The sequence below is a fragment of the Silene latifolia genome, chromosome 10, assembly GCF_048544455.1.
Source record: "Silene latifolia isolate original U9 population chromosome 10, ASM4854445v1, whole genome shotgun sequence".
In the NCBI taxonomy this organism is placed as follows: domain Eukaryota; kingdom Viridiplantae; phylum Streptophyta; class Magnoliopsida; order Caryophyllales; family Caryophyllaceae; genus Silene; species Silene latifolia.
Window position 1 is genome coordinate 159542537 of NC_133535.1, and position 23092 is coordinate 159565628.

A 23092-nucleotide genomic window follows, 5' to 3' on the forward strand; every position below is an offset into this window, starting at 1 on the left:
GTCATGGGTCCATCGGCCGAGGGTAGAACGGTCTTTCCACCTGCTAGCCACTTGGCCACTACGTGACAAAAGGTGAAAGTCTATAAATACTCCACTTCTCTCATTGAGAAGGGGATCCAAAAAAGATAACCTAAACCACTCATAATCTGGTATAAACTCCCTTATCTCTACAATATACTTTGCCAAGTTACACACAACTTAATCCCTTTAAGTTTACTGACTTGAGCGTCGGAGTGAGTACGCTCGGTGCCAAGCCGAGCCCTCAGTTTGTTCATTGTTTCAGGAGAGGCCGAGAGGAAGAGTCAAGAAAAGTCATCATTCAACAAAGCTTACGTGGTAACAACACTGCTTCGTAATCACACCCGGAACAATTGGCGTCGTCTGTGGGGAATTGATACTAAAAGCTAATCAAATCCCTTAAAAACACAAAACAAAACCCACCCAAAAAGCTACGAAGATGTCAAAACAACCTGAGGTAATTGTGAGTGACGAAACCGCATTCTGCCACGGCCAGCCCGGCCATAAGACCGACGACTGTCGGCATCTGAAGAATACCATCAAGGGGCCGATCCGAAAGGGAGCCCTCAACAAGTACGTAGCTGGGACCCCGGAAACGAGCTCCGACGGGGCGAAGAAGAAATCAGTATCCCAGAGGATGGGAGTGATCCAGGTGGTTATCGGAGGAAACGAGAACGGTGGGTCAGCTAATGGGCACAAACGGCACTTAAATGAGCTTTATCAAGCCATCAACTTTGTGCCCGCCACAGCGACCCCCGCTTCCACCGTCCCCGATATGACCATCGGAAGGAAAGACTACGAAGGAGTCGTAGCCCCACACAGCGACCCGCTGGTGGTCCACCTAGACATAGCCAACCACTTGGTGAAGAGGTGCCTAATTGATACAGGCGCCTACACGAACATCATGTTCAGGGAATGCTTCCTCAATTTCGGCCTGAAGATTGAGGACCTGAGCCCCCGCACCAACCCGCTGTCATGCTTCTCCGGGGCCGGCCCGGTACCCCAGGGTCAATCAAATTGCCGGTGATGTTCGGCCAAGCCGATGCGGCTAAAAATGTTTGGTCCGAGTTCGTGGTCATTGATGGTTCGTCCGCCTATAATGTTCGATAGGCCGGATTACTTTGAGCGAGGCCGATCTTTGTAATGTCCATCCGGGCCCTGACATTAATGTATGTCTCGGACCGGGAGGAGGCACAAAAGCTCGTCTCAAAGGACGAGAGAGACGAAATCATCAATGTCCAAATATCTGCCAGAGGGTGCAACATGCAATCCCTCAAAGTGGCGAAGAAATCAGAGAAGGGGAAGAGCCCATCCTTACGACAGGAGGGTGATCCGATGAGCACCAACAACGTCAGCATGGTCGAGGGAGCCGAGACTGAGCAAGTGGAAATTGATCCAGGACGCACCGTAACTGTCGGTGTCGGCCTAGAACCAAAATTCAGAGCCGATCTCCTAGACCTGCTGAGGAAGAACAAAGACGTCTTCGCGTACTCAGCCGCCGAGATGCCAGGCGTGAGCCGAGAGGTCATCGTTCACAAGCTGAATGTGCTCTCCAACGCTCTGCCCTGGTTTTGCTCATACCTCTATATGTTTTTCGATAGAGTTTCCTAAGAACCGGTTAAGTTGATGTTGTTTGGTTTGTTACAATTTGTCGTGTTCGTGTTGACCCAGTCATTAAGTCTCACCTCCACGGCTCCACTCGAATTTGAAGCTAAACTTGTTATAACGTCCGATTGTATGTCCAACAGTCCAGTACACTAAATTAATTCATCTCACCAACACAAATTTGGCGCGAATTTTCCTAACATTATACTTTTGGCGGTAAATTTTCTCTGATCTTTATCTACAATATTTACCGGTAGCCCTACAATTTGTTACAATTTGTAGTATTGGACCCGTCGCAAGGTTGTGACGGATATACCCGTCACATGGGAGACTTGCTGGATCCAAAATTGTGGTCATTTCATACTTGGTCGGTCAAACTTAATTTCTCTTTTGTCTAAAAGATAACTTGTGTGTTTTCAGAACTTCGTTAAAACAAGGAGTACATCTCTTTGCCTAATTTTGTGGACAATTAATTACTCAGCAATCGCTAGTCTGCATTACTCGTTTCTCCTTGAGCTAAAACCCCGTTCTGCTGCGTAACTCAGTTTTCCCTACGTTGCAGGAGAATTTTCACATTTGCGCTATTGCACACCATCTGTTCGACGAAATTCCTCACTGAGAATGAAACCCGTTTGCGATGAAACAATATCTGGGCAGCTGAATACTGTGGACAGGATCTCAGATTTACCGGATTTGATCCTACATCATATCATTTCTTTTTTGGGTACGAGGGAGGCCTATAGAACTAGCATTTTGTCGAAACGATGCTAGTTTATAACATTGGGTTCCATATATATGCTTTTTGTAACGGGTTTTACAATGAGCAGTATTTTCGGATCTATCTCTGTTATTGAACTCACAGACTCGCAGTTATTGTTTTGGTTGAGAAAACTGGAGGGTATGGCCAATTGTTTTAAACATCCTTTGAAACGGATTCAAGTTGAAGGGGTTAACTGTCCTGATTTCCTTAATTAAGTCAAGTTCGCTCGACGTACAGTTGAGACTGTATTGGTGAAGAATTGCGGTCCCTCAAGCTGGAGTTGATGGCGCTGCAAGTCTCGTACAGGACGTCGTCATTGACACTCATTTGACAGGTACCGTTGCTTTAATTTCAAGCACAATATTGCAAGTTTTCCTGGATTTCTTTTGATACCGGAAATTTTTCGAGTTCTAGTTATGTTTGGTTAGCTACTTGTGAATTGCTCGGTGAAAATGACGCCCGATTGCAATAACCCAAAACCTGGGGAGTTTGATTCTATGGATAGGCTCTCAGATTTACCGGATTTTATCATACATCATATAATTTCTTATTTGGATATGGAAGAGGCGTATAGAACTAGCGTCTTGTCGAAAAAATGGAATCAAATCTTCGCTACGAATCCAATTCTGGATTTTGATCATTATTATAACCGTAAGTTTCCTATGGAAACGCTTCCAAGACTTTTGGAATATATAGATGCTCGAATGCAAAAATTTTCAAAAGAAAACCTCCGTATAACGAAGTTCAGACTTGGACTTCCGCCTAACGATTTACTATTGCCTTCCAAAGTTGATGAGTGGCTTGAGATAGCCGTGCGGAACCAAGTTACGGAAATTTTCCTTGGAGCTCCGACTAACTACAAATTACCCAGTTTTCTGTTTTGTGCAAAGTCGTTAAGAAATCTTGATTGTGATAATGTCGAAATACCCTTTTATGAAGCTTTGGAACTTGCGTCTCTCGAGATTTTGTCTTTACATTATAATGTCGTTTTAGAGGAGCGTATGCTATTTCATATTGTTAGTTCATGTCTGAACCTGAAAGACTTGTGTATCTCATTTTGCCCTGGCATAAAAAATTTGGTGATTCCACGTCATAGTAAACTGGAGGATCTCTATATTGAGGGAGACGTACCTGTAGACGGCGGGAAAGTCATTCTCGAGACTTCTAGTCTTAGGTCTTTCGGTTACAATATCAACGGCGAGAACGACCCTTGGCCGATTATCTCAAATCGTGGTTTATTGAGAAATTTGAGGCATCTAAGCGTAAGTTGTCTTTCTATTACTGGTGAGGATCTTGCTAAACTACTACAGGAGGAACTCACCTCGCTAGAGAAATTGGTGTTTCATGGCTGTGAGATGCCATCGAGTATCAAAATATCGCATACCCAACTAAAACAAATTTTCTTTTATGATTGCGACAATTTGTTAAATGTTGTGATTGATGCTCCAACTTTGAATAAGTTCAAATTCAAATATTATGGCGAAATAGACTCTATCATCATTCATAGTCAAGCCAATTGTAACATCTTTGTCCATACAATGGCTTCTAATTTTAAAACTGACGGATTTTTCATATTGAAGAAGCTCTTGACAGGACTAAACAACTGCAGTGTTTTGAAAATGTTCTTGTCTAGGGATGATGATATTGAATTTGATGAAGAAGAAAGCGGCAATGCTGAACTTGGACCCCCTTGTGATATTGAAAAGCTGAAGTTAAACCTGTCAGATTGCCAACTCTCAAGCTCCTCGATTTCAGCGTTTTTAAACGGTTTATTCTGGACTTGCCACCCTCCTATAATTTCTTTGCGAGTTGATCGTGGCCATTATAAATTGAAAGTTGAGGTATTCTCATTTTTTTTGCTTTGTGTTACAGGTTTTTACATCCTCTCAAACGGATTAAAGTTGAAGAGACTAATAATGACCTTCCGTATCTCGAAGTACAGTTGAGACTATGTTGGTGAAGAATTGCAGTCTCTCAGACTCGAGTTGACGTGTAGTAATATTGCAGTCTTTCTACTAGTATCTATATGAACTATATCAGTCTTTTTGACTGTTTGGGCATAGCATGCTGTTTGGTTTGTTACAATTTTAGGTTATCAAGGTTATTAATCAAACTATTTATCATTTTAGCACTCGTTTGAAACTAATTATCGTCAATAAATCCAAGTTTATCATTTTTTGAGATTTGAGGAAAAACTGCTTGCAGTTTTAGTCAAATAGATTATTGTTATCTAACGATGAAAGACCCCATTGTTGTATTTCAATGTGACATATTTCATCCGACAATGTTCCTAAGAACCGGTGAAGTCGATGCTTTAAGGACCCCTGTCGTCCTGCAAACCGGAGTTCCTGCCCTGGTTTTGCTCATTCCTCTATGTTTTTCGACAGAGTTTCCTAAGAACCGGTTAAGTTGATGCTGTAAATTTTCTAATAAAGATCGAAAACGATTAATGGCCATATGATTTTTTCTTTTCTTTTTGCGTTGTCAATGGTGATGCTTAAACAACCGTATCCATTAAAAATATTTTTTTTGTCGAAGTTCAAAAATGAAAAGATCGTACATCATTGATTCATATTTGTTGACATTAAACAATTGTCATTCCTGTTAATTTTTTTTACGTAAAAGGAAAAGATTGTATATATCATTGTTGACGAAATTTGAACCCCAGAATACTTATCAACAGCGCTCGAACTTGGCCGAAATTTGAACCCCAGAATACTTTCCCAGTATTTCAGCACGTATTGTTCTCGACAAACTGATGTTCATCTCTTTCTTGCCAAACACAATATCTTTTACGTTGCCACAGGACAATATATCCAAGTCAAGCTCGACAACAAGAGCGGCACCTTTAGGAACCACGACCACTGACTTGGATAACGGAATTCTCAAATCATCGACTAATTGTATACGATCAGCCTGTGGCTTATAAAAAAGCCGACTTCTGTAATATTTCTTGGCATACATAGTGGAATAGCTCTGATTGCTATAGCTAGCAAAGACCGACCCACAAATAAAAATGGGAAGGGATGAAGGATGGTCTGGCAGCAGGAACCTGATTTCAACGGTAGCTTGGCACGCACGCGTGAAGATGATGTAATGTAACAAAGCATAGCCATGAGCTCCCTTGATATATGAACATAGTCTTTTATTTAATGGAACATCGCCTCGAGGTGCTACATGATCGTAGACGATTTCACCCCTGCATAATTCATTGTTGTTTGTCGTCGGGTCTATGAGATAGAGATATATACAGAATGGACGGTCAGAGTTAGGCGGATAGTGACCTTCTATTAAAATAGAACCCTTCTCCTCGGAGAAAATATATGGATAGTCGAGGTCCCGTTGAAAGATATTCCTACCAGGGTAGAGAAAAGGACGATCTTCAACAGATATCTTTCCGCAAACAGTAGAAACCTCGTGATTAGTTCCATAAACATATACAGAGAACAACTCTGCCAATGTAACCCCGTAAAAATTCTCACTAACCTCGACTATGTTGTCGCTTGGGGAAGTCAACGTCAAATTCTGTTCTTGATGAGAACGAACCTGATCAAAAGAGAGACATCAATAAAACAATTGACAACATTAGAAATGTATTGTTCGGGACTTAACAGATTGAACTCGGAATATTAACATTTGAAGTCATAAATCAGCATATTCATCAAACTCAACTTGCTGTGAAATATAGCAGGAGTGCTAAGGTAGTTTAGCATCAAATATTGGGAATTTTTTGGTTAATGAGCGTTCATTAGCACGTTATTTAGGGAATTAGGGTTGGTTTCAAACTATTTTGGTTTATAGTGTTCACGTCATCACTTTTTATTTTTATTTTCAATTTTTATACAAAACCGCTAAGAAACCTAGCGGCTTTTCATCGTTCAAATATTTATATCAGTTTTTTTTTAAAAAAAAATAATAAAAAATTGAAAAGCAATGCCGCTGAGATTCTCAGCGGCTTATTCCACCATTTTTCAACAATTTGCATTAAGTCCGCTATAAAATGACAGTACTGATATGGTAAACCGCTAAGATTCCTAGCGGTTTTGCCTTTTATATATATAAAAAAAAAACCTAAATAAAGCCGCTAAGTTTCTTAGCGGTTTCATATAAAAATTGGAAAAAAAATAAAAAGAGATGACGTGGACACTATAGACCCAAATAGTTTCAAACGAACGCTAATTACCTAATTATTTTGCTAATTAACGCTAATTAACCAAAAAATTCAAATATTGGAGTTGCAAAACAAACATGACAAATTATGTGTCAACAAAAAAATTGGAACTTGGTGAGTTTACCAGTGAATTTTCTGTCAGTGCATCCAATTCGGCCTCTCCGAAATCTTCTTCTCTACGATCAAAATCAGGTATAAATTCCGAACGAGGAGGATCAAAGGCAACAATCACTTTGATAGTACCAAATTCATCGTCAATTGACTTTTTGCTTTGGCCATCTACATGGAATTCGACAGAACCATGAACTAATCGGCCACGGGAATCTGAGACGTCTGCATCAATGACGAGAGCCGAACCTGCAGGAAGAACCACCACAGATCTAGATAGCTTCATAGTCCTCCCAACTATAACGCGTTCAGGTTGATCAAACGGCTTGCTGAAAAGCAAATACTTCATATCCCTCACTTCGTCATCATTGTTGCAAAATCGCCTAGCATTGTCATATCCCACAACAATGCTTCCGTGGACATCAACACAAGTGCTAGTTGTGTCGCGCTTAGTATAGAATGCAACATATACAACAGCACGACATGCATACAAGAATTTTGCGTAGTAAACGAGTGCAAAACAACGCTCCCCGTAAACAATATCTTTTATGAGCTTGTTAGAGGTATCCTCAAAATCTTCATTAAAGGAATGCAAATTATGTTTCTCTTTAATGACAACGGAGTTGCGAGACTTATCACTGAGATCGAAATCAATGGAGGTGTTTGTGGAAGGACCATATGAGAGAACGATATCATATCCCCCTTTTAGGGATAAGATACCCTTGTTAGGAACAGTCTCGGGATTGGAAATGAATTTAGTATAGAGATTGGAAACAACACCTCGCGCGTTAGTAGCATAAATAGAACCATAAATTTCACATGGTCTATCATCATTAGCGTCGGTATGTAGTGAGACCGAGAATACTTGAATAAAAGGAGCAACTATGAATCGCTCAACGTTGAAAAGCCAAGTCGGTAATATTTTCTTATCTGAAGGCCATCGGTCTTCTTCTTCCGAAGAAGAACATTCGTCATCCGAGGAAGAACATTCGTCATCAGAAGGTGATAGCTTATCAAGTTGATCGAGAGGATACTTATTTACGGTCAGTTGTTTAACCTGCATTTAAAAAATATGGCAAATTTAAGCATGAACATTGAGATATAATAATGTGGCGAATATCAATAAGAAAAACAGTATTCCGTATTAGCTAGCAAATTTCCCAAATTATCATATCGGAGTACTACGTAATCTGAATTTTATTTTTAAATTAATATAAATCTATATATATTCGGAACCACGAATAAAGATTAATTCAAAATATAATTAGAAAAATTAAAAAAAAAAAAAAAAAACCTGAGAAATAAAATTGGAGGTGCAGAAGAAAGAGGGGAAAGGGTGGGCCCTGAGACGGAGGAAGTTGAGAAGAGCATCATCGTACTTTGTTGTTGTCGGGAGCTTGGTAAGTAAACCTCCTATTTGTCGGCGTCCTACCCATATTGCTCCGATTCTCATCATTCTCACCCCTAATTACAATTACAACTAGCTTAGAACCCGTGCAAAATTGCACGGGCATATATAAATAATATGAATAAAAAGTTCTAAATTTTAGCTTCAAATAGAATATTAGTTTGAATGTACAAACATCTTATAAAAATGAATAAGAATTCGGAATTATGAGACTGCCAAGACATTCAATCGAACAATTTTATAATTAGCCAATACCTAGGTGTTAACAAGCTGAGTTTCGAGTGATTGGATATGATTCGTTAACTTACATAATCTTTTTTATATTCCAGTATTATGTTATGTACAGTTTGTTTCTTCAGCAGTGGTCGTTATACTATATTATGAATTTTTTTCTTAAATGGGGTTTAAATCCGAAATATTTACAAAAATGGGGCTCTTTTCAAAGTATTTACAAGGAATGGGTCCACGTCATCACAAGGTACGGAATTTTATTTTTTAAAATAAAACTTAACCTCTCGCTGTGTGAGACAGCGAGAAGATGTCATTGCGTTAGCTCCCCAACATGCTTCATTGGCTGTCTTCGTTCTCTTTACTCCGACAACCAAAACACGAACTACCACAACCATTCTATTGCACTCATTTCCATTACCAAATATACCCATTTATTTGAGTGATTAACCTCGTATATTGCAAAGTAAATAGTCCGCAAAGTTGCCGCTCACAAAACTATTTTTACGTTTTCGGTTTCGCTAATAAGTGCCGCACATAATGTAAGATGGCTAACTTTTGTACATTTGAGGTATTATTCTATGTGGGCTTGTTAATCATCAATAATCATAAGAAGTTATGATGATGGTAGTAGCAAACTCAATCATTCTTATGCCCTTCTCGAAACAAAGGGGCTGTATGTACTCTCTTTGTTAATGATTTTAGATGAACTCAAAAGTCAGAAGCAACTCCGGTGCACGATTGACAGCTCTGATTCATTTTATGATGCCTTTGCTATCCACTAGATTTTAGAAAACAAACACAATTGACATAAGAAAAGGAGAAGATGAGTTATTAACGAGACAAACCCAGCCAGTCGCGAAACCGAAAACGCAAAAACAATTTTGTGAGCGGTGATTTTTCGGGCTATTTACTTTGAAAACTACTAAGCTAATCACTCAAAAAAATGGGCATATTTGATAAGGGAAGTGAGATGAAGAGAATGGTGTTGGTAGTTTGTGTTTTGGTGGTCGGAGTAAGGAGAACGAAGACGACCAATGAGCATGTATGGTAGCAAAGGCAATAACATCTACTCGCTGTCTCACACAGCGAGAGGTTAAGTTTATTAAAAAAAAAAAAATTAAATTTCGTATCTTGTGATGACGTGGACCCATTCCTTGTAAATACTTTGAAAAGAGCCCCACTTTTGTAAATATTTCGGATTTAAACCCCATTTAAGAAAAAAATTCCTATATTATGCCTATGTGTAGAAGAAACTCAATACCAGAAAACATACGAAACATAAATTCACAAACGGATAAATTATGTAACAAAGAGTAATATATCCGTCTACTGACTGCTAATCATGTAACTTTTGTAGCTTTCTTTGAAGGACAACCATTAAAAAAAAAACTTATACGGAGTAGATGCATTATGAGAGATAGTAGCAGTATAGCGATTTAAGTGATGACATTAAAAAAAAAACTTATAGATGCAAGTTTCTTAAGATAATGATGAAGAAATATTATTAGAATTTTGAACATACCGTAATTACATATAAGGCGGCAAATTAGGGCCAACAGAGCCTCGCATTTGCTCGTTGTACCATGAATGATACTATGGTGATTGGTGAAATTGTAATTTGCTCGTTCTAACTGCCCTGTAAGTGAAAGTAATTATATAAGAAACTATGGTTGCTAATAAACTCAAAATCAGCCAAATTAATCTATTAACTCATGACTTCACTCGATTTAATAAATACCATTGCTAATTCGTATCAATTAATTAACCATAAAAATCATAAAATACGCATGCAACCAATTAGATCTAAAACCGGGGAAGGAAAATATGAAATCACAAGCTCTCTCAATAAGGCAAAATCTATGATAATTAAAAAGTTTACTCTTGCAGAACACATGATGATACCCTCATAGATTATTCAAATAATCACAAGTTTATAATACCAAATTAATTTCAAAAAATCAAATATCTGAAACAAATACAACTCGGTGCAAAGTAATACTTATGATAATTTATAAGAAAAAAATTTCAGCTAAAAGAGAATATATAAGCTTACCTTATTGAATTTATGGAGCAATCCTGATGTTGAAAAATAGCATAGTTAGAAATAACAGGATTAAAGGGAGTGACAGATTGATGTGAAAGAAATAAATGTCTTGGGTGGGTAAATAAGTGTGTGGCGTGTTTAGAGAATGACGGTAGGGTTAACAGTTGTATGTAATTAGGGTTAAGCAAAAGTTATTGTTGGGCGGGAAATTTTTTATTGAGGAGCTGACACGTGTCCAGTTTAATGTATAGCGGTTCTTCTATTATATTTTTATATAAATTTATATAAATATAAATATAAATATAAATATAAATATAAATAAATAAATATAAATATAAATAAATATAAATATAAATATAAATATAGATTATAATTGCCAAGCACGAACCTACTTCTAGTGGTTTCATATTTTACTGTTGTTGGATGGATGGATAATAATTTGGTTTGGGTTTATAAAATTGGGTTCTGCACCAATTTTAACATCCAAAACCGAATCGATTCAAAACCCGATAATTTGGATTATATTCGTACCAGATTGGAAGAGTTATACTCCCTCTTATTCACTCATCTCATCCTCTCTCTCTTTTCCACAAAAATTAAGAAAATGAATTTGGATCACACAAAACACACTACCTCACCTCCAAAATTAGGAGACCCTAAGGGTTTGTGTAGGATCCGGGTCTACCCGCGGGTCCGATCTTCAACCAATTCCAAAATTCAACTGTCCATATTCTACGACTCACAGTTTATGATGAAATATTTGATAGTTTTTGGACAACCTAACTGCTATATATGAAGTTTAGGTGTAATATTTTCAAGTGATGAATAAAGAACTTGGTTTATTTGATACACATAAACATCACAAAATATCAACTGGTTCGCTATTAGAAGGTATGGTGTTTAGGTTGGATTTAATTGAGATTATTGATAGAAGGGAATGATTATTGCAGACCACTAATATGATGGATTCTTATTATGAAATAACCCGAAAAAAAACATAATAATCACAATCCGAACGAACCAACCAAAAATAACTTCAGCTAGTCTTGCTTGTGACGGGCTAATCCACATTAGACTTTGAAACTTAGAGAAACGGCAATTATAACCCTTTGCTCTAACTGAAATGCAAACTGAATTTTGCCCAGCGAATGTCTTAATAGCATTCATGGTTGCCTATAAATCATTTCCAAATAGTATCATACATCCAGTTGTACCATAAGCATTGTACAATCAAGGTATAAGAATCCGAACTTATATGTATTCTTTCAGAGCTAACTCAAAGTTCATGTTTTTAATGTCTAATGGATGACCTTAGTACTTTCTAATAAAACTCATATTCTTTAACATAAAGTTCGGATACTTTATCACAAAGCTCATATTCTACGATATACACCGTACAACATGTAAAATATGACAAAGTTTAGGTCCAGATTACGGCGTTACCAAGATAGTCCCGCCTACAGGTAGAGTTCGAGCTACATAGAGTAACTCCAATCAGGGGCGGACCCAGGAATCCAATCCATCTAGGGCTAAATTTTTAAACTTTATAAACTGATAGCAAATTTTTTTCCGAGATTTGAAATATAAAGTAAATATAAGAATATGATAAGCCAATTGTTTCTAAAAGTTTCAATGGGTATTAAATTTAACTTTCACTTTCGTAATCTTTGAGCGAAAAAAAAGTATTGTATATTCACAAGCTGTTATTTTGTAGTGATATTTTACTATTTATATTGAATGAAGCTAATTTATAATTGTTCTAACTATTTTAACGACAAATTATTTTGATTGAATTAACCCCTAAAATTTTTAGCAAAACTCGTTAAATTGTTGCTCATAAAAGGAAAATTATGAAAAATATACACATCATTGTAATGAAGTACATATCTTTTTCATATAATTTAACTCGCTTGTCAGAAGGGAAAAAATTACTCCTATGAGATAAGAAGACAAACACCTATAACAAATATAAGAAAGAATAATAATTAAAATAAATATCTGATGTAAGTCTATAACGTGGAGGTACGAAGAGAAAATTAAAAAGGCAAAAAATAAAAGTCAAGAAAACCTTCGCCCTAGTTCAAAATGGGATTTGAACACGGGATGTTGGTATGAAAAGTAACTAGCAGACCACCAGACCACAAGGATAACACTGCTACTCTAGTAATAGATAAAGTATATATTTTTTCCATAAAAACTACTCGGGCTTTAGCCCGAGTAGCCTAGCCCTAGATCCGCCCCTGACTCCAATCTACTACAGGAAGGAATAGAAATATTTTGAAGGCCAGAGCACCAGTCAAGGCTCAGAAATTTCAAGGGACATGACTTGATAATATCGTGTAGCATATGTTCGTCTATATCAACTTTTGTTAAAACCAAACATTGTAGCGAAATAAGCTTCATATTTTCAAAATAAGGCACTCTAACCCTAGAAAGTGTCACATTTATCAATGATTTTGCCAAGAAAAAAAACGCGGGCAATAGATAAGAGCGAAAACCCTTGGGAATAACAGAGAGCAACAATTTCTTAACTTGGTTTTGCAAAGCGATTCCGAGCCATTTATCAATCCTCCCAGACATCTTTGGATCAATAGTTGGATATTCAAGTCTAAATACCCTTATAGAAAGATTCTTCTCGGAATATCGTCGCATTGTGGATTCAATGAAATTCATAAGTCTCTCAACAGTTTCCTCCCTGTAAGGACTAGTACTAGTTCCAACAAATTCATCCTCAAAAATTCCATCTTTCATAGCAACAAAAACATAGGACTAAAATCAATAATTAAGCCAGTAGACCATATATGAACCCATCTTTTCGACAAAATGCTCTTTCGACACGCTCCTTTAGTACCCAGAAAAGAAATGATATGATGGAGGAGAGAATCTGGCAAATCTGATAATCTATCCTTGGTTTTTAACTGCCCATGTCTTTGTTTCTTTCCCTCAACCACCATTTTCACTGAGGAATTTCGTCGAACAGTTGGTGTGCAACTCCTAACCCTAATTGATTTTATATTTGATTGCTTTTGAGAAAGATTTAATTGTAATTTGTAAGCTATTTGTTCCGGGTGTAATTCCAGAGCAAGTATCGTTACCACCCGTGGCTTGTAGAGTAATGTCTTGGGTTGGATTCTTCTTGTCCTTATCGTTCCTCTCGGCCTCTCCTGCAACAATGAACGAACTGAGGGCTTGGCTTTGTGCCAAGCGTACTCACTCCGACGCCCAAGTCAGTAAACTTAAAGGATTAAGCTGTGATACTTGGCTAGAGGTGTATTGTAGAGAGATAAGGGAGATATTACCAGATGAATAGTGTATTTAGGTTAAGTTCTGAGATGTCGTGGATCCTTTCCTCAATGAAGGTTGAGGAGTATTTATAGGCTTTCACCTTTTGTCACGTAGTGGCCAAGTGGCCAAGTGGCTTATCAGGTGGAATGACCGTTCTACCCTCGGCCGATGGACTTACGGCAGGCCGGCCGAGGGTCTTGGATGTGAGTACGCGGATATGTGCCCCGGCTGGCGGGTTGCCATGCCGATACCCTCGCTAGCGGTGCCGATGGGTCGATTTGCATCGGCTAGGCAGTCTAAGTCGTTGACTTGCTGTGGATATCTTTGACCTTGCTCAGTGTGTTGACTTGGTCAGCGGTGCAGAATATGCCCCATCAATTTGCCCCCAGCGTAGTCTATGCCGTGGTATGGGCTCCGATGTATGCCGAGCGTATATTCTGCAGAGTAAATTTCGAAAATCTTTCTGTATCGGTGTCTTCTTGTGTACCAGCGTGGCTCTTGCTAGGCCGCTCCATATACCATATCCCCCCTCCACATGGATGCGTAAAGGGTATCCGATGTGGAAAAGAACATGACGCTGGCCGAGACCAGGGCTGAGAGTGCCGGTTGATTTGGATTGCCCCGTACGTGCTTCCTGGCTTGGTTGATCGATGAGCCGCGGAGACTAGGTACCTAGGAATCTGTTTGAGGGAGATGAACGATCGAAGAGATGTAATAGGCGTGTTGAAGACGTTTGGTCACTGGTGCATTGATTGACATTCAACTGTTGCGACGATTGACATTCCGCGGTTGCATGCTTGACACGTGTGTGTTCGCTGATTGGTTGACGCTTCATGGGCTGTGCCCTGATTGGTCCTTCTTCATGGGCTTTTCTCTATAAATAGGGTAGTTATTCCGTGATTTTGGCCTCCATTTAATTTTCGAAAATTTCTCTCTAAAACCTTCATCTCTCCAAACTTTCAAGGGTTGTCTTTGTCTTCTTAATCTTCGGAAGATTTGATCCGGCGAGTGTTTTTCTTTAAGGTAAACAAACAAACTTTTATTTTTTCTTGCTAGTAATTTTTGTGAATCATGTCTTCTGCTGATGCCGGGATTGGTACTTCCGCGCCGGGGGGTTCCCCGTCGCGTTTTGATGAGGAGGAGATACTGGAGGCCATCCCGCTAAGGTTTGGGGGGCCTAGGTCTCCTTCCCCTGTAGCTGAGATGGCTCTCCTGGAGGGGTTGGAAGATGAGGATGACGATGAGGGGGCTCCCGGTGACGGTGGGAGGATTACTACTCCGGATCGCGGTGAGGGGGCTCCTGCTGGTGGTGGGAGGAGGGCTGTTCCAGACCATGGTGAGGCCTGCACGACTGGCCTCGACCGTGCCTGGACAAACAAATTCGCAAGCAGCTCCGGGGAAACTCTTTTCGGAGATCACTTCTTCCTTGGTGAGGGGTATAAGATCGTTTTCCCTCGGGAGGGTCAGGCGGTCTGCTGTCCTCCCCCGGGTCATATCGGCGTGTACATTAGGCAATTGGAGTACGGGCTCCGGTTTCCTTTGAACGAACACGTCGTGCCCATCATCAGAGCTATGAATCTTGCCGTGGCCCAACTGCATCCGTTGGCCGTGAGGACGATAATTGGCTTTGTATGGCTCTGTCTCTTTAAAGGGGAGGTCCCTACGGTTGACTTATTCCGCCGACTTCATAGTCTTCGGCCGTCATTCGCCCGAAGGGTGGGGTGGTATAAGCGTGCGAGACGGAGCGGGATATGTCTCCGTAAACAAACTCACTTCCTGCAAAGACTGGCAAGAGCGATGGGTGTACGTCCAAGTGCCGGAGGACTACCCGTTGCCTCGGTCTTTTCATGGCCCCGTTCACCTACGGTGTGAGACCCGGGAGGAGTATGAGAAATACGTCTCCCGGGGTAACAAGGTTAAGATGGACGCTACTTTTGTCCCTCTTTCTGCGGATGAGAGGCGGGCAATGCAGCTATTTGATGCTGAGGAGGGATGGCTGCCCCCGACTCAGATTATTCTTCAGGACGAGATGCTATGCCGCGTCGGCCTCATACCGGCCCTCAGCTGGGGTGAGTGGGGTCGGTGTGAGGCCCACCTTTGCTTGCTATGTTCTTTTTCCTGAGCTTTGCTTTTACTTCCTTTACGTAACTCTTGTTCGATTTTTGCAGATCGGTTTGGTCGGGATCTCGTCGAGAAAAAGACTTGGGGAGGTTGGGGCTTGATAAGGACGGGAAGGTTCTCACCCGTCATCCTACGGCAGAAGTGAAGGATCGCCGAGTGTCCCCTAACGATCTCATGGACAAACAGGCGAAGGCGTTGGATCCGGAGACGGCTCAGGCACGGGTTCTTGGTGGTGTGCCGAAGAGATCGAAGAAGGCGGCGTCCAAGTCGGCGGCCGCTTCAATGGCAACTCCCTCTTTGACCCCAGTGGCCGAAAAGGCTCATGTGGAGGTGATCAACATTTCTGAGGAGGAGGTGACCGTTGCTAAGATCCCTTCTCCGAGGAAGAGGAAAGACCCACCGTCTGCTTCCGCCGCCGTTCCGGGGAGGAGCTGCTTCTTCCACCAAAGACTCTCAACTAAGAGGGTTCGAACTGGTACGGATTTAACTTGTGGTTCGGATTTAGCCGGCTCGTTGGGCATTCCTGACGACAGGCTTTCTGACATGTCAACGCAAGGTGACCTGGATGCTCTGTGTAAATTTTTTGTAGATCCATCGTCGGCGGCTGCCGTTCTCACTGAACCGCGACCGGAGAAGGCGACTGAGAAGGCGGCTGAGAAGGCTGGTGACCAAAACGTCGTTGTGGACTCCTTACCCCAGAAGTTTACTCCCACCGAGCTCGTGGCGGAGGGCGAGAAAATATACAAGAGGTGGGAGATGGAGTCGTCCGCCGCCTCCCTTATCATAGAGCGGGAAAAGGCCACGGCCAATCCGGCCGCGATTACAAGGCTCCGGCCTTGATCTCTCCGCTGCGAAGGGGGAAGCCGGGAAGGCTAAGCTGGATCTTCATGCTGCTGTGAGGCGTGCGGAGGAGGCTGAAAAGCTGCTGAGGGCTGAGAGGGCAAAAGTTGAGGATGCTGATGGTGCCACGGCCAAGATGATGGAGGAGCGGAATAGGTATAAAGGCGCCTACGACGCTGTGGTTGCCAAGAGGGACGAGTGGGAGGGTCGGTTCCACAAGCAGGCGGAGGTGCTCAGTAATGTGCAGGCTATCCTTGCTCAAAAAGAGAAGGATATTGAAATGCTCCAAGACGATCTCCTCCCTAAAATGTGCGTCCAATTCCGGGACCGGGCCGAGGAGGCGGCCAGGGAGGCAATCAGAAGGTCCGTCCCTGACGGCTCCTTCCCGTGGGATAAATATGACCAGTTCATGGATGAGATAGCTGAGGCTGCGGAGAAGGCGGAAGCGGCGAAGGCGGCTCAGACAGCTGAGGCGAAGGAGTTACTTGGAGATGGTCAGCCTTCCTCAAAGCCGGCCACCGAAGATGCCGTTGCTACAGATGGAGGGCAACAGCAGGCATAGGGAGACGGGCGGTCGTCACCGGACTCACCCGGCGTCTCGGATAGCTTCAGCTGTTCGGGGGCCAACTATTGAGCCTTCTCTCCCTGCCATCCTTTTGGCGCTTCAAATCCCAAGTCTGTAATCTTTTGCTTTTTTTTGTTTTTTTGCCTTTTGTAAAACTTTGGTAGGTAGAGTTTAGGCTACCCACATGGGGACGGCCGTCGTTTGTACTCTCCTTGCAATTACCTGTAATAAAGTTATCTTCGCCGGCCTTTGGCTTGGCCGGGGCTTCGATCATAGTTCTTCGCTTCTTTTCACGTTGCTGATTGAGTGCGCTCGTTTCCGCACTCGGCATGACCGAGGTAGTTCGAATGCACGTCTCAACTGTGTTCAACGTCTTTAGCGTTCGTAACTGTGTAGGCATATTGACCGCTAGATTGGCGTCTCAATTGCGCTGAGTATACGTCTCTCTTTTAGCGTATCGGCCGTCGTGTTCCCCGTCGCTCTCGGTTTTGACCGAGGTAATCGGGGTTGCGGCTTTGATAGCGTCCGTAACTGTGTAGGCATATTGACCGCTAGATTGGCGTCTCAATTGCGCTGAGTATACGTCTCTCTTTTAGCGTATCGGCCGTCGTGTTCCCCGTCGCTCTCGGTTTTGACCGAGGTAATCGGGGTTGCGGCTTTGATAGCGTCCGTAATCGTGTAGGCATATTGACCGCTATATTGGCGTCTCAATTGTGCCGAGTATACGTCTCTCTTTTAGCGTATCGGCCGTCGTGTTCCCCGTCGCTCTCGGTTTTGACCAAGGTAATCGGGGTTGCGGCTTTGATAGCGTCCGTGCTGTGTGGCATATTGACCGCTAGGTTGGCGTCTCAATTGCGCTGAGTATACGTCTCTCTTTTAGCGTATCGGCCGTCGTGTTCCCCGTCGCTCTCGGTTTTGACCGAGGTAATCGGGGTTGCGGCTTTGATAGCGTCCGTAACTGTGTAGGCATATTGACCGCTAGATTGGCGTCTCAATTGCGCTGAGTATACGTCTCTCTTTTAGCGTATCGGCCGTCGTGTTCCCCGTCGCTCTCGGTTTTGACCGAGGTAATCGGGGTTGCGGCTTTGATAGCGTCCGTAACTGTGTAGGCATATTGACCGCTAGGTTGGCGTCTCAATTGCGGCCGAGTATACGTCTCTCTTTTAGCGTATCGGCCGTCGTGTTCCCCGTCGCTCTCGGTTTTGACCGAGGTAATCGGGGTTGCGGCTTTGATAGCGTCCGTAGAATCGTGTAGGCATATTGACCGCTAGATTGGCGTCTCAATTGCGCTGAGTATACGTCTCTCTTTTAGCGTATCGGCCGTCGTGTTCCCCGTCGCTCTCGGTTTTGACCGAGGTAATCGGGGTTGCGGCTTCGATAGCGTTTCTTTCCTCGTTTGGCGGCAAATTTCGGAGGGGACAGACACTTTGATTGGGAACCTGGGCGTTTTATTCATATGTTATGATTGTGCGCTGGGGTGTCCACAATGGGTTTGGATACCTCCGCCGCTATACAAAGTATTTTCTCAAGTTGTCGGTGTTCCAATGGCTCATCAAGGGCACACCTCCCATGTCTGTCAGCCGGTATGTACCCGGCCTCATCTCCTCAACTACTCTGTAGGGACCTTCCCAGTTGGCCGTCAGTTTCCCATGAATATTTCCTTTGTTGGTGGCAGCCGACTTCCTTAGGACTAGGTCCCCTATTTTTAAGTCCCTTTTGTGGACTCTTCGGTTGTAGGCTCTCTTCATCCGGTTCTGATATACGGCCAAGTTCAGGCGTGCCGCGTCTCGGCTCTCTTCGACCAGATCCAGGGAAGCCCTTAGGCCCTCCTCGTTTTCAACTGGGTCAAAGGTGGTCGTTCTGAATGTCGGCACCGTCGCTTCGATTGGCAGGACTGCTTCGGGGCCGTAGACTAGGTGGAAAGGGGTGTATCCCGTTGCTTCTTTCTCTGTGGTTCGAAGGGACCATAGGACGCCGGGTAGTTCGTCGGCCCACCTACCCTTAAGGTCTTCGACTGTCTTCTTTAAGCCGTTGAGGATGGTTTTGTTGGCTGCCTCCGCCTGCCCGTTACTCTGCGGATGGCAGACGGAGGAGTACGCAAACTTGATGCCCAGCTCCTCTAACCAGTTCATTATTAGGTCGCTCCAGAATTCTCGACCGTGGTCAAATACCATAACTTGGGGCAATCCGAAGCGGGTTATAACGTTTTCCCAGATTACCTTCCTGACGGCTGCTGTGGTCTTTGCTGGTACTGCTACGGCCTCAACCCATTTGGTGAAGTAGTCGACGGCGACGATTAAGAATTTCCTTCCTCCGGAGGCTGTCGGGAACGGCCCTAGCATGTCCATCCCCCACTGCGCGAAGGGAAGGGGACTAAGCACCGGCTGTAGGTCTCTGGAGGGAGCGTGTATCACCGGGCGTGCATCCGACGTTCGTGCACTTCTTGGTCTTCGTTCGGAATCTTGAAGCATGGTGGGCCGAGTAGCCAGCTCGGAGAGCCTTGTGGGCTAGTGTTCTTGCCCCCATGTGATGTCCGCAGATGCCCTCGTGAATTTCTCGTCGATATTAGTTCTGCGTCGGCCGGACCGACACACTTCAAGAGTGGTCTTACTACGGATCTCCTATACGATTCCCCTTCGAATACCGGTACACAGCGGCGATCCTTTTTATTTTGGCCGAGGGATTGCGGCCCTCCGGCGCTTCACCCGTAAGCTTGTATCTCATTATAGGAGTCATCCACGTTGTCTCGGTCTCTATGTTACCCACCATGCCGACGGTCTCGGTGATGCTTTTCGCATTCCCGATATCTACCAAAGACGGTTGGTGACATTCTTGATGGTTGAGCTGGCTAGTTTAGAGAGAGCGTCGGCCCGATTGTTCTCGGATGCGGGAACGCACTGGATTTGGAAGGATTTCAATTTTGCTACGTCGGCTTTTACCCTCTCCGGGTACCTTACCATTCCGTCGTCCCGGGCCTCATACTCCCCCCTCGATTTGGTTGGTAACCAACAACAGTCGATCTTCAACACGATGTGTTCTGCTCCGCACCCTAGCTAGCTCGACTCCGGTTATCACCGCCTCGTATTCGGACTCATTGTTCGAGGCCGAGAAGGTGAATTTCAGGGCGTACTCAAACTCGTCCCCGTTTGGGCTGATGATAAGGATGCCGGCTCTGAGTGTTCGTCGTGGAGGAGCCGTCGGTGTAGACCTCCCATATGCCTGGGTTTGGCTCTTCCTGATATGTGCATTCGGCCAGGAAATCTGCAAGCGCTTGCCCCTTTATCGAAGGCCTTGGTTTGTACTTGAATGCCGAAACCGGAGAGTTCTCTTGCCCATTTGATGAGCTCGTGGGACTGCTCAAACTTTTCCAAAGCTTTCTCCAACGGTGATCGGTTAGGACTCATCACGGGGTGTGCATCGAAGTAGGGTTTTAACTTCCTTGTGGCGATGACGACGGCGAAGGCTGCTTTTTCGATTAGCGGGTAATTTCTCTCGGCGGGCAACAGTGTATGGTGACGAAGTAGATTGGGTGTTCTTTGTTTGTCTTCTTCCCCGATGATCACAATACCGACCGTGGCCGAGGTAATCGCTATGTATAGGTATAGCGTCTCCCCCGATGACGGGCACCGGACAGAGTTGGGAGAGTCTGAAGGTGAGCTTTTAGTTGTTTGAAAGCCGTGCTCTGTTCCTCCCCACCAAGTCTTTATTTCCTTTTAACACTTTGAAAAATGGGGTGCTTTTGTCGGCCGACCGAGAGATGAAACGAGCAAGAGCCGCCATTCTCCCTGGTCAACATCATAACCTCTTTCCGATTCCTTGGTTCCGGTAGGTCTAGGATTGCTCGGACCTTGTCCGGATTGGCATCTATGCCCCGGCACCGACAAGTACGCCTAGGAATTTGCCTACCCGGACACCGAAGTTGCATTTCATTGGGTTGAGCTTCATCTTGTATTTCCTTAGTGAACAAAATGTCTCGTGTAAATCGGCCGGATGCTCGTTTGTCGGACTTGCTTTTTACAATAGCATCGTCGACGTAAGCCTCAATGTTTCGCCCTTTTTGGTTTTGGAACACTTTGTCCACCAGCCTCGTGTACGTTGCTCCAGCGTTCTTCAAACCAAACGGCATCATTTTGTACATGTACGTGCCGTTGGCGGTGATAAATGCGCATTTAGGCATGTCCTCTTCGGCCATAAACACTTGGTGATACCCCGAGAAAGCGTCCAGCAGGCTCAGCATGGTGTAGCCTGCCGTGGCGTCGATCAAGCTATCTATTCGAGGCAAGGGGTAGCAATCTTTGGGGCATGCTTTATTAAGGTTGGTAAAGTCTACACACATTCTCCATGCCCCCGATGACTTCTTCACCATTACAACATTGGCTAACCACTCGGGGTAAGTACAAGGCATGATAAAACCCGCCGCTAGTAATTTGTCTACTTCGGCTTTGATGGCCTCATCTTTCTCGGCGGAGGAGTTCCTCATTCTCTGCTTGACTGGGCGAGCGGTGGTGAGTACGTTCAGCTTGTGAACAATCACCTCCCGGTTCACACCTGGCATCTCGGCCGCCGAGTATGCAAAAACATCTTTATTTTTCCTCAGCAGGTCCAGGAGGTCGGCTCTGAATTTTGGTTCCAGGTTGACACCGATGGTTACGGTGCGGCCTGGGTCAATCTCTACCTCCTCGGTCTCTGCTCCTTCGACCATGCCGATGGTCCGATCATTCCCGGATCTGGGGGCGTACTGTATCCGGAAGGATTTTAGTTCTGAAGCGACGGCTCTCACCCTCACTAGATACCCGATCGTCCCGTAGTCTTGGGCTTCGCACTCGCCTTTGATCTGGTTGGCCGCTAAGAGTGAGTCCGTCGTCACCATGATACGCTCTGCTCCGGCGGCTTTAGCTAGCTCGACTCCAGTTATTACCGCCTCGTATTTGGATTCATTGTTTGTGGCCAATGGGGTAAGCTTCAAGGCGTGCTCAAACACGTCTCCGTTTGGGCTGATAATAACGATGTCGGCCTTCGAGTTATTAGCGTAAACCTCCCATAAATCGGGGTCTTCGTTTTTCGAGGTGAGCTTCTGCGCCTCCCCCCGGTCCGAGACATATATCAGTGTCAGGGCCCTGATGGATACCACAGCGTCGATCTCGCTCAGAGTGACTCGGCCTACGAGAACGTTGTGGGCGGACACGCCGTCGATGACTATGAATTCAGACATGACACTCTTGGTTGTATTCCCCTCGCCAAACCTCACCGGCAATCTAACCGACCCCAGGGGTACCAGGCCGTCCCCGAAAAGTCAGTATAATGGGTCGGTGCAGGGATTCAGATCTTCGATCCTCAGTCCGAGGCTGAGAAAGCATTCTCTGTACATAACGTTTGTGTAGGCGCCCGTGTCAATCAGGCATCGCTTCACCAAGTGGTTGGCTATGTCCAGGCGGACTGTAAGTGGGTTGCTATGAAAAGCGACGACTCCATCGTAGTCTTCTTGTCCAATGGTCATGTCTGGGATGCTGGGAGCGGGGGTTGCTGTGTTGGGCACAAAGTTGATGGCCGGATGAGGCTCATCTTGGGGCCGTTTGTGCTCATGAGCGGACCCACTGCTCTCGTTGTCCCTGATGACGACATTGACTACTCCTAACCGCTCAGCGGTGGACTTGCTGTTCGATCCGCCGGCATCTGGTTTTTGGCCTTTGGCAACATATTTGCCGAGGCTTCCCTTACGGATCAGTTCCTCAATGGCATCCTTCAGGTGTCGGCAATCGTTGGTAAGGTGTCCGGTGTGGCCGTGGTACTTGCAGTACTGGCTCGTGTCACCGTCACTCCTCGGCCTAGGGGGTCTTTCCCATTTCTGGCCCTCGTTCTTGCTCAAAGCGAAAACTTCGGCGGCCGATACAACCAGAGGGGTGTGATTTTCGTACTGTTTTTTGTAGTACGTTCCC

The 23092-nt window shown here is 44.0% G+C and overlaps 3 protein-coding genes across 3 annotated transcripts; 1 reads left to right on the forward strand and 2 right to left on the reverse strand.

Annotated features, from left to right (window-relative positions):
- The first annotated feature begins 2835 nt into the window (after nucleotides 1–2835).
- LOC141608764 (putative F-box/LRR-repeat protein At4g15060) lies at nucleotides 2836–4343 on the forward strand. The gene is made up of 2 exons (XM_074428109.1): nucleotides 2836–4103; nucleotides 4256–4343. Exons 1-2 carry the CDS (start codon nucleotides 2836–2838, stop codon nucleotides 4341–4343), a joined length of 1356 nt encoding a protein of 451 aa, XP_074284210.1.
- Nucleotides 4344–4930: 587 nt separating this feature from the next.
- Nucleotides 4931–10441, reverse strand: LOC141606661 (uncharacterized). Its single transcript, XM_074425875.1, has 5 exons — nucleotides 10355–10441; nucleotides 9824–9937; nucleotides 7957–8126; nucleotides 6679–7719; nucleotides 4931–5929 (listed from the first exon to the last, which is right to left on the reverse strand). The coding sequence occupies exons 3-5, from the start codon at nucleotides 8116–8118 to the stop codon at nucleotides 5060–5062; spliced, it is 2073 nt and encodes a 690-aa protein (XP_074281976.1). The 5' UTR covers nucleotides 8119–8126; nucleotides 9824–9937; nucleotides 10355–10441; the 3' UTR covers nucleotides 4931–5059.
- Nucleotides 10442–12553: 2112 nt separating this feature from the next.
- Nucleotides 12554–13299, reverse strand: LOC141608765 (putative F-box/LRR-repeat protein At3g18150). The gene is made up of 2 exons (XM_074428110.1): nucleotides 13197–13299; nucleotides 12554–13089 (listed from the first exon to the last, which is right to left on the reverse strand). The coding sequence occupies exons 1-2, from the start codon at nucleotides 13297–13299 to the stop codon at nucleotides 12554–12556; spliced, it is 639 nt and encodes a 212-aa protein (XP_074284211.1).
- Nucleotides 13300–23092: the final 9793 nt, after the last annotated feature.

Bases quoted from the DNA above. Each gene is read 5' to 3' on its own strand.
- LOC141608764 (XM_074428109.1), top strand. From the start codon at position 2,836: ATGACGCCCGATTGCAATAACCCAAAACCTGGGGAGTTTGATTCTATG. The intron at 4,104-4,255 runs GTCAGATTGCCA...TTTGTGTTACAG, and splicing joins GAAAAGCTGAAGTTAAACCT to GTTTTTACATCCTCTCAAAC.
- LOC141608765 (XM_074428110.1), bottom strand. From the start codon at position 13,299: ATGGTGGTTGAGGGAAAGAAACAAAGACATGGGCAGTTAAAAACCAAG. The intron at 13,090-13,196 runs GTACTAAAGGAG...TTGCTATGAAAG, and splicing joins TCATATCATTTCTTTTCTGG to ATGGAATTTTTGAGGATGAA.
- LOC141606661 (XM_074425875.1), bottom strand. From the start codon at position 8,118: ATGATGAGAATCGGAGCAATATGGGTAGGACGCCGACAAATAGGAGGT. The intron at 7,720-7,956 runs GTTTTTTTTTTT...TTTTAAATGCAG, and splicing joins CCTCCAATTTTATTTCTCAG to GTTAAACAACTGACCGTAAA. The intron at 5,930-6,678 runs GTAAACTCACCA...TCTTTTGATCAG, and splicing joins CACTGACAGAAAATTCACTG to GTTCGTTCTCATCAAGAACA.